General features: G+C 33.6%; 1 protein-coding gene across 1 annotated transcript; it reads left to right on the top strand.

Moving 5' to 3' along the window:
• Positions 1-7,357: 7,357 nt before the first annotated feature.
• On the top strand, positions 7,358-7,975 carry LOC141702817 (uncharacterized). The gene has a single exon (XM_074506425.1). It carries the CDS (start codon positions 7,358-7,360, stop codon positions 7,973-7,975), a length of 618 nt encoding a protein of 205 aa, XP_074362526.1.
• Positions 7,976-10,853: the final 2,878 nt, after the last annotated feature.

The following is a 10,853-nucleotide window of genomic DNA, read 5'->3' as shown; positions in this document are numbered from 1 at the left end:
TGATTAATCAACGTAAAAGTGATAAAATAAATAAGAAGTTGATCGCTAGCACTCTAGGTTGTAATATACCACTCAAAAAAGTTCACAATGTGTTTTTTACTTATTCTTTTATCTGTATTTTTTAAGGTCGAAATATTTTATTCTTCCTTCTTCGGATACACTTTCTTGAATATTTAAAATATGAATATATAGATATAGTCATAATTTTTCCATTTATATTACTTAAAACATAGATCTTGTTACTAAAAATATATATTCACGTATATTCTTTTTTAAGCTTAGTTTTGTATTGTGCTACTAAAAAGGAAGTTCTTAATTTTTAAACTGTTTTAACAACGTTTATTCGACCCGAGGTTGATAAACATATCTTGACCCAAGTGATTGTGTATGCAACGTTGTCTCATTACACACTTTTGTGTAATGAAAATAATCTTGTGACACAAATATAAACCAGTTTTTTAATATCCGGTTTGAGGGTTCCGAGGAAAAGAACATCTAGTAGTCCAAAAATAGTGAGTCACATACAAAATTAACATTTATATATAGGATGTTATTCATCTTAAATGAGTAACCTAAAATCATATGGTAATTTGTTAATATTTTTAGCATTGAAGAAATAATAATTTGAAAAAATATCACTTATACTATAATACAAAGAACGAAAATGAATAATTGAAGTCAATATATTTGATCAATAATAATAGTAACACAAAATTAAAGTGAGTTCTTTTCTAGGTATTTAATAGTTATTAATGCTTCACAATCGAACAAGGGATATTTAAAGTTAAAGTGTAACATTGATGTTAATAAAGGAATTTTAAATAACTAGGACTTATAGACATCAAATAATATTATATCTATAAAGAAATCTATCAAGACCGAAGAATTGGTACATACTAGTAAGGCCTTAAAAGAATTGAGTCATCAAGTCTAGTTTTGAGGAAAATGAGTTGAGCTTAACCATTTTTCTTAACGAACCGAGCCGAGCATCTTTATCACATAAAAGTTGTATTCGGGCTGGAGCTCATTAGTAAACCGAGTCGAACTAGAGCTTATCAAACATTAACGAGTCGAGTCGCACTAGTGTACAAATCGAGCAACTCACAAACATTACTCTTTTTGTACTAAATAGTTTAGCAAACTATTAACAAATAAAGGCTCAAGTATAACTATCAATATAAGAAAGAAAATTATGTCCAACCCAACCTTAAGAAAATTAATTTAATATAACCTAAATCCTAAATATGCAAAACTAAAATAGAGTAAGCTAAAGTTGCAGATGAGGTTCGTATCTCGACTAACTCTTCAATCATCATTTATCATCTCTTAATTCTCCATAATCATCTATCCTCTTTCTATATCTTTCACGATGCACATATTTGATTATGTTATATATATATTACGTATGCGATTATATAGTTTAATTTTCCTATTTATTTATCTTGGTATACATCGATTTATGTTGTAATGTTCGATTTTTCTGTGTTTTATTGAAGATTTGTATATTAAAATAGCTTCTTAAAGAAATAAGGGGTGGTTTGTGTTAGTGTAGGTGCCCTAGAGGCAATACATTATTCTTTTATCTTTATGTCAGTTGATCATTCAATAAATGTATTTATTATGACCTTAATTACTGCGATATTTTGTTAGCATAATAAATGTCCTTAGAATCATGATACAAATTGTATAGTTTAAGTACATGACTTGAACTTGAGATTATATAATATATCATATTCTTAAAGGTCCCTAGTCGAGTATTATTATATAGGACAATAATAATACATAGATAGACTAGTATGTTGTTTGACAAGATAACCACATCTCATTGGTTATAAGTATGGGGATACTAAAGTCAATACATAGGTACATGTGAAAGTACATGGTACTGGACAGACCCACAGTGAGATTCTTCATGTTTAATAAAGTCATAAGAAAGACTCACAGTGATAATGGTGTAACGATCCTTTGACTTGAAATCATTATATTTCTATACGAGGATTAATATACTTTGACTACATTAAAAGTTACTTTTGATCGGGTGATGATAAAAGTGGACATCGGGTATATCATGAGTCGTATGAGAAATATGAATGATAGATAAAGGATTTAACCCTCCTATAATTAGGAGAGATATTATTGGCCTCTTGATTGAGTGAGATTATAAAAGCATGGCCATGCTCAAATAATGATTTGTCTCGATAATCTACTCATGGATCAAGTAAACCCGGATTAAATGTTGAAGAGGATGACTAAATACATGCCTCGAGTTTAATCTATAATATGTATGGGTTAAAGGGATTATATTACATGAAAAACATTAATCACAAAAGGTTTTATCTAATCACGATTTAATTATTGTTTAATTGGGTAACAATGATGTATTACTAGATACCGCTCATTGTTTATAATTTTATTAGAGAATAAAATTATTGCCAATTAAATAATAGCCTATAGGGTCGCACAAATAGAGCACTTAATGGAATAGTTAATTTAAATTATGGATTTAAATTAATTGATGATTATTTGAATTTTATTATAATTAAGTAAGACTTAATTGAGATAATATAAATTCGAATTAAAAGGAATGTTTTTTGCCCATAATAATTAAGTATGACTTAGTTATTAATTAAATAATAGAAATTCGTTTTTATTATTTAATCCAATAGTTTGAATATATACCATAAAAATAGAAAAAATATTATATCTACTTTTTTCGAGCTCTAACGAGCCGAACACGAATTATTCAATTTTGAACCGATTTATCAATTTGAAACCGCTCTCGAGCCAAACTCGAGTCGAACATGCTAGAGTTCGGCTCGAACTCGTTATGCTTAAATAACACTCTTTGTTGTTCGAGCTGGAGCTCTTACGAGCTAAGCCAAACCGAGTTTTAATTTAACGAGCCGAGCTTGAACTGCTCACGGACAACTCGGTTCATTTATAGTGTCTTAGTTGCAATGAAGAAATTTGCATTCCAATAGTGAAAAATGTTCTTTAATATATTCAAGCATCATTGGTAATAAGAGGTTGAGAATATTTGAAACTACTATCAACACTGAAGACCGAATGATTCTAGTGTAATTTGTTTTGGGGAATGGACTTGACAACTTGTTTGAAAAGATTAACCTAACATCAAGTTGGTGTTACTCAACTACAAACCAGAATTTTGCACTAGAAATAAAGGCAACAAGACGGGTTAACTTGTCTGGCAAGGAAAATTTATTGAATAAATTTTTCATCTAAAAGAATCTTAAAAAGTTAAGGGGTGACCTCCATCGATATCCCCAAACTATCTCAACTTTTATTATAATGAGAAAATTATTAGGAGTTCTTAGGGTTATGACGAGCTCACGACGCCACATTTTCAAGGGTAATACATGAACAAACAAACTCATCCAATTCATTCGGAGTTTGAAGGATCAACATGTGTGAGCAGTGGTAGTTTTGTATACCACCTAGTTCTTGTAGCTAACACAGACCATTCATGTGTTGTTATGTCATAATGGAAATATTGTACCCCTCACCATGGCTGACAACCAATAAAATATAATAACATAATAATTAGTTATTTTTAAGGTGATAGTATGTGGTTGTGATTTGAAGCACTTAAATGTAGTGAATGATATTGGGTGTAATAATTTGTCATGTTGTTGAAACTATACAAATTTGAAAACTTAGAAATGTCAAAATATAATTGAGTACATAATACAAAAAGATAAAATATAAAATGGCACAAGTGTGAAGCATTATAAGTGACAAATTGTAATAAGTGATAAGAATAATGATGCACGTAACAGATTGGTAACCAAATGGACCTCCTCCATTCACAAAATCTCACCAGTAATATCATCTCAACTCACCATGTCATGTAATTTGGAACCAAATTTTATTATACAATATGATACCTCTAGCACTACTCAAACTGATAATATTATTTTTAAGGACCTTTTTTGCTTTTTAGTTGTCTATTTTGTTTTATTCTAAATAATAAAACTAATTAGTAAACGGTGATATACCTATAGGATATACCTATATATATAGAGAGGAATATACATTCAAATAAATCAAAATCAACCAATCAAGTAAAAGATTAAAAGATTATTTTTCAATTTATTACAAAATTGTACATGAGGAGGTACACGACATATGGATAAAGATAATGCAAATTGACAACATAGAATTTTGAGAATTGATGAAACTATTATGCTACATGCTATTAATACAATTGACATGATTGAATTGCAAACATCATATATGATTGGATCGGCATACATAATCTAACATTTCCACTTTTCGTAGAAGAGACCCTCCCTTTTCAAAAGCTGTGTTAATGGGAATTGGTTCAAAATTCAGTAGAGAATATATCTGCATCATGAAGAAGGGCAATAAAAAAATAATATTATAAAGTATTCATGAGTGATCATGTCAGCGAGTAAAAGAAGGATGTGCAATAAAAACAAACTACTTGCCTATGTTCAACCATAATCCCAGGTGTGTTGAGAGTTTCACCTTCAAATCAAGAATAAATAATTTGTCATCCAATAATCTTTTCAATCAAATGTAAGTAACAAATACAAATGACTATTACATGGAATCTGATAATTAAATAAATAATTAATAATTATTTTCTATGAATTTGATAAATATAAAAGAATAGTACCTCTTAATTGTGGAGCAATTTCTTCATTGTTTACTGTACATGATAAAACAAGTAATATGAGTATTTTGGATTAGAGTATTTAAAATCAAATTGATAATATATGCGTAGAATCTTCAATAAATAGATTTTAATAGTTTATATGGACATGAATGACAATTAAAATTTGAGTTCTCATATTTAGATCTAAAAAAAGAACAAATAATGAACCAAAAATAAGAATTTATATATCTTGATTTGGTTGTACATGGGTGAAATTTGATGAAAACCAAAATTAATGAAAAATTTAGCTCAAATCTGAAATCAAAATTAGTTAAGATCTAAGTAGCTCTAATTGTGAAAAACTATTGAATTCAGTATCAAAACAGAAATGAAAACACAACTTTTTTGTGATGCCAGGAAATATATCTTGAAAAAACAAATCTGAAAGTTATGACTAGACAAAGAATTAATTCTAAGTGATCATAGTATACATACATATATAAGATTATTCAAAAAGGCCATGTGACTTACCATCTGGCTCATACAAATCAAAATTGTGATAGTGGAGATGAAATTCTAGAAAAAAATAAAAACTGATACATCTCCTCTACTATCTTAATAAGATTATTCAAAACTACAAAAACTATAGTTACTTGTATTTTTTACTAAAATGTATATTGAGTTGCTTAGGAGAAGAGGGGAGAAGAAAATGTGGGGAGGGATGAGATAGTGATAGGCCAAGGACTATCTATTTATAAAATAAAATTGAAGATTCTAGATTTTACTAGATCTTACTAGAGGAGTTTCTTCAGGAGTGAGTCAAGAAGGAAAAATTATATATTTTATTGAATCTTTTAATCTTTTGTACTTTAAATTTGTTTCTTTTGCCTTGATTTAATATTTTCTAGATATTTTTGTAATTTACTAAATATGGTGGTAGATATATTTTAATGTTGTGTCTTATTTTAATGGTGGACAGCCTTACTATAATTCCCCCACGCTTTGTTGAAGCCGGAGAATAGGAGACTGTTTTTGAAGAGCTCCCGCATTGTGTACATCTAAAATAAGTAAATAGTCAAAGAACTATACATTAAAAATAATAACTTTAAACAAATATAAATCTAATCACTATATTTTAAAAGTAATCCAAATAAATCTTTCCCAATGATATTCTTTAGATAGCACCTACCTAAATTTATCTTTTTTTCTCCTTTAACCATTTATAAACCATGTAAATTTTCTCTTTATGCACATGAATGTCGGCATCTTATAACCTTTCAAAATAAATGCTAAAATAATGTTCTTGTTGTATGTGCCAATATGTAAATAAATATGGATAGCTGATAAATTGCTTATTTCAAATTTAGATGCTTCTCATTAGAACTTAACCAAGTGGACTTTGATAACCTGCTATGAAAATATTATCACAAAACATTGGAGTTTTTGATATAATGTAGTATAAAGCAAATGAATTACCAACTACCTTTAAAATTCGAAATGAAAAAGTAAAATATAGTGGAACCAAAGGAGAATGTTGACAAAAAACCGTTTTTGTTTTTATTTTCAAGAGGCCAGTGTAACCCCGACAGAAAAATTAAGATTAAAGAGAAATGGATGTACATACATCTCAAGCAATCCGATAGTACATAAATTAGAGTGATGTGACTAAAGTTAAACATATGATAATGTATATATACCCATCAAACTTAAATGGTAATGTATACACCCACCCATAACTTACCCACCAAAACATAGCATACTTGTTCTAAAATTCTTCCCATACTTATTATACAAACTTCCTTTCTTGATGTCCAATCTCCAACTTTGTGACAAACACATAATATTTATAATAATTTTCTAAATATAATTTTTATCCAAATCAATTATGATAATAATTTTTCACCCGTATAATTATTACTCAATCTAATTATATTTTTATCACCAAGCACATACAACTATTAGGAGAAAACCGAAAGAAAAGTATTAAATGTCCATGCAGACTATCGCTATTAGGAAACTATAAGAGCTACTTGCAAGCCTCCTTTTAAAAACTTCTACTTAAGGGGCTCTTAAGATAATATTTGGCCCCCAACTGTTGGGCTTTTAATCAAGACTGTTGGGCTATCAAGACTGCTGGGCTTGTTTTATTTTAATTGCTGAATAAATAATAGATACATTTATCAGATATAGTCTTGTGACTTAGTCATGCACGTAGTTGAGTAGTTTTAGGAAGCGTTTGAATTAGTAGCAGTACTGGAGTAATAGTAGGAATGTTTTCAGTTTTTTTCTGCACCACCTTCCTGGTTGGTTTCTATTATTTATGTATTGCAGTTTCTTTTAGTAATACAACAACGCAACTTTCTTTTCTCAGTTTTATATCTCAAACACTTTACATAAGTCCGTCTGTATAAAGATTGTAGATGCCCAAGTGGATGCCCAAGTACATGCCTAAGACATCAGTTGTAATGGAGACGCAGAAGCACAAAGAAGGCACTATTGGTTGAGTTATCCTATGTTGGCGAAAAAACAACTACACATCATGGTCACTGAAGCTAAAAGTCTATATGCAATCACAAGGAGTGTGGGATGCTATAGACCCAGATGACCCAAAGGTAGCTGTAGAAGCAAGGATGGATAAATAGCATTAGCTACTATCTACCAGAGCATACCAGAGGAGGTATTGCTATCCATTATTGAGAAGACATCCACCAAGAAGGCATGGGATGCGATCAAGACATGTGCATAGGCGCTGACCGTGTACAAAAGGCAAAAGTACAGACGTTAAAGACGGAGTTTGAGACGATGAGCATGAGGGAAACGGACCAGCTTGACGACTTTTGTATGAAGTTGTATGGTATAGTAACAAATATCCGTGTTCTAGGAGAAAAGATGAAGGAATCCAACGTCGTGAAGAAATTGCTTCGTGCAGTTCCTTCAAGATATTTGCAGATTGCTTCAACCATAGAGCAATTTGGAAATATGAAAGAGATGACGGTAGATGAGGTGGTGGGTCGACTGAAGGCCCATGATGAAAGGTTGCGTGGACAGGCAGAAAGCACTGGAGGTCAACTTCTGTTAACTCAGGAGGAGTGGCAGAAAAGATCGAATAAGGGTGGCCTTGAAAAGTATCGTTCTGGAGGTGGGAGTCGTGGTAAAGGAAAAGGTTTTGCCAAAAGCCACAGTACAGACAAAGGAAAACAGGGCCAAGCCGAAGATGGAGGTCGTGAAAATGGCTCAAGACGTGATAGGAGTAAGCTGAAATGCTATAATTGTGGCATTTACGGTCATTACGCATCAGAATGCAGAAAACCAAGGCGAGAAAAAGAGAAAAAATAAGAGGCAAATTTGACACAGATAGTTGATGACGAGCCAGCACTTCTGTTGTCTGAAAAGAATACAAGTGACGGTGAGCTTGTCTTACTAAACGAGGGAGGAGTTGTTCCTAAGCTAAGTACAGATGGTGACAGAAAAATATAGAGCAAATTTTGGTATCTTGATAACGGGGCAAGCAACCATATGACTGAGGATCGATCTAAATTCAAGGAACTAGATGGAAATGTAGCTGGGCAGGTTCGTTTCTGAGGTGGATCAACAGTCAGCATAAAGGGAAAGGGATCGATAGTTTTTAAATGCAAGAATGGAGAACAGAGGTTGGTTGAAAGAGGTATATTTTATCCCAACTCTTTGTAGTAATATCATATCTTTGGGTCAACTGTCAGAAGAGGGGAACAAAGTAATTATGAAAGCTGAATTCTTGTGGGTTTATGACACGTCTGGAAAGCTGGTGATGAAGGTACGTCGATCTCCAAACAGACTCTATAAAATAATTATTGAGGATACAGGAGGTGTTTGCTTGTTGTCAAGAGCTGAGGAAACAACTCGGTTGTGGCACACCAGACTGGGCCACGTTAATTTTAAGGCTATGTCAATTATGTCAGAAAATGATATGGTGTATGGTTTGCCAAAATGGTACAACCAAAAGATGTGTGCCAGGGTTGTCTGGTATCTAAACAGACCAGAAAATCATTTCCTTCAAAAATGACGTTCACTGCAAGCAAAATTCTGGAGCTCATCCATGGTGACTTGTGTGGTCCCATTTCACCGCCAACACCAGGTGGCTGTCACTACTTCATGCTGCTAGTTGATGATTTCAGTAGAGTTATGTGGGTGTACATGTTGAAAACAAAGGATGAGGCTTTGGATTCTTTCAGAAAGTTCAAAGCTCTGGTTCAAAATGGTCGTGAAGAAAAAATAAAAATCTTGAGGACAGACAGTAGTGGGGAGTTTTGCTAAGCAAATTTAATGAATTTTGTGATGAAGCAGGCATCATGAGACATCTCACGGCACCATATTCCCCGCAGCAAAATGGGGTGGTTGAACGTCGGAATAGAACCGTGGTTGAGATGACAAGGAGCTTGTTGAAAGAAAGGGAAATGCCATCAAAATTTGGGGTGAAGCAGTAAGGCACGCTGTTTACTTGTTGAACCGATTACCCACTAGAGCTCTAACTGGAAAAAACACCCTACGAGGCTTGGTCAGGTAACAAACCAAACATTGATCATGTTAAAAATTTTGGGTGTATGTCACATATGAAAATTCCTGCTATTTATGTTAAGAAGTTGGCTGACCGGAGTAAGCCGGTTGTGAACCTCGGTAAAGAACCAGGGTCCAAGGCATATCGTTTATTTGATCCAAAATCAGGGAGAATCCATGTAAGCAGGGATGTCACATTTGAGGAATTGAAAGGATGGCCATGGAATGACACAGAGATGGGTAAGGGTGTTGTAGCACCTACATTTTCTGTGATCAACATTAGCACAGGGGTGACAGAAACTAGTGAACTTGAGCTGGAGTCCCAGTCATCTTCATTTCAGTCGACTCCATACACTCCTGAGAATTCTCGACTGTTAGAGTCCTCACAGTCCGCTAAACAAACAAGCAGAGCAACAGATTCATCACAAAGCATTGAACCGAGAAGATTCAGGTTGTTGGGAGAAATTTATGATGAAACAGAAGAGATAGAATTGCCTGATGATTTACTTCTGCTAAGTGTGGAAGAGCCCTCAAACTACCATGAAGCAGCCAAAGAAAAGGAGTGGAAAATTTCAATGAATCAAGAGATATAATCGATAGAAAAAAATCAGACTTGGAGGCTAACAGAACTACCAGTTGGAAAAAGGGCGATTGGGCTAAAGTGGGTTTTCAAAGTAAAGAAAAATACTGAAGGAGAAGTCATCAAGTACAAAGCCCGTCTCGTAGCAAAAGGTTATGTACAAAAACAAGAGGTTGACTATGAAAAAGTTTTTGCCCCGGTTACTCGGTTGGAGACAGTCCGGTTGATCTTGGCTGTTGCAGCTTAAAATGGATGGGAAGTCCATCATTTAGATGTAAAATCCGCCTTCCTCAATGGCGATTTGCAAGAGGAGGTATATGTTTTTCAGCCTGAAGGTTTCGAAAAAACTGGTGAGGAACATAAAGTGTACATGCTTATGAAAGCTCTCTACGGAGTGTGTCAGGCGCCAGGGGCATGGTATGCTCGCTTAAGGAGATGTGTTGAAGGACTGGGTTTTACTAAATATCAACACGAGCATGCGGTTTATACACGTAGAGAAGGATATGAGTCTCTGATAGTGGGTGTCTATGTGGATGATTTAATAATTACCTGGGACAAGGCTGTCGAATATAGGAAAATTTAAAGAGCAGATGGCTAAAGAGTTTGACATGTCTGATTTAGGCAAGTTGTCATACTACCTGGGTATTGAGGTCGAGCAAGGAAAGGACTACATAGAACTGAAGCAGGCTGCGTATGCGAGAAAATTATTGGAGAAAGCTGGGATGTGTGAGTGTAACTCTTTGAAATATCCTATGGAGCCTAAAATCCAGTTGCACAAGGACGAGAAAGGAAAGGCTGTGAACCCAACTGATTATAAAAGCCTTGTGGGTAGTCTGAGATATTTGGTGCACACACGCCCAAATATTTCATTTTCAGTTGGTGTTGTTAGCAGATACATGGAAAGACCTACTATCCTCCACTTGAATGCAGTGAAGCGTATAATGCGATACGTACGTGGAACTTTGGACTTCAGACTGGTTTACTTGAGAGGTAAAGGCAATTACCTGTTAGCAGGGTTTTCGGACAGTGATTTAGCTGGCAACTTGGATGACAGAAAGAGCACATGTGGGTTAGCATTTTATCTGAATGAAAGTTTAATAT

The sequence above is a fragment of the Apium graveolens genome, unplaced genomic scaffold (genome assembly GCF_009905375.1).
Source record: "Apium graveolens cultivar Ventura unplaced genomic scaffold, ASM990537v1 ctg5768, whole genome shotgun sequence".
In the NCBI taxonomy this organism is placed as follows: Eukaryota; Viridiplantae; Streptophyta; class Magnoliopsida; order Apiales; family Apiaceae; genus Apium; species Apium graveolens.
This window is presented reverse-complemented; position numbering and strand designations above follow the sequence as displayed.

Coding starts and splice junctions, on each gene's coding strand:
- LOC141702817 (XM_074506425.1), top strand. CDS start 7,358: ATGGGATGCGATCAAGACATGTGCATAGGCGCTGACCGTGTACAAAAG.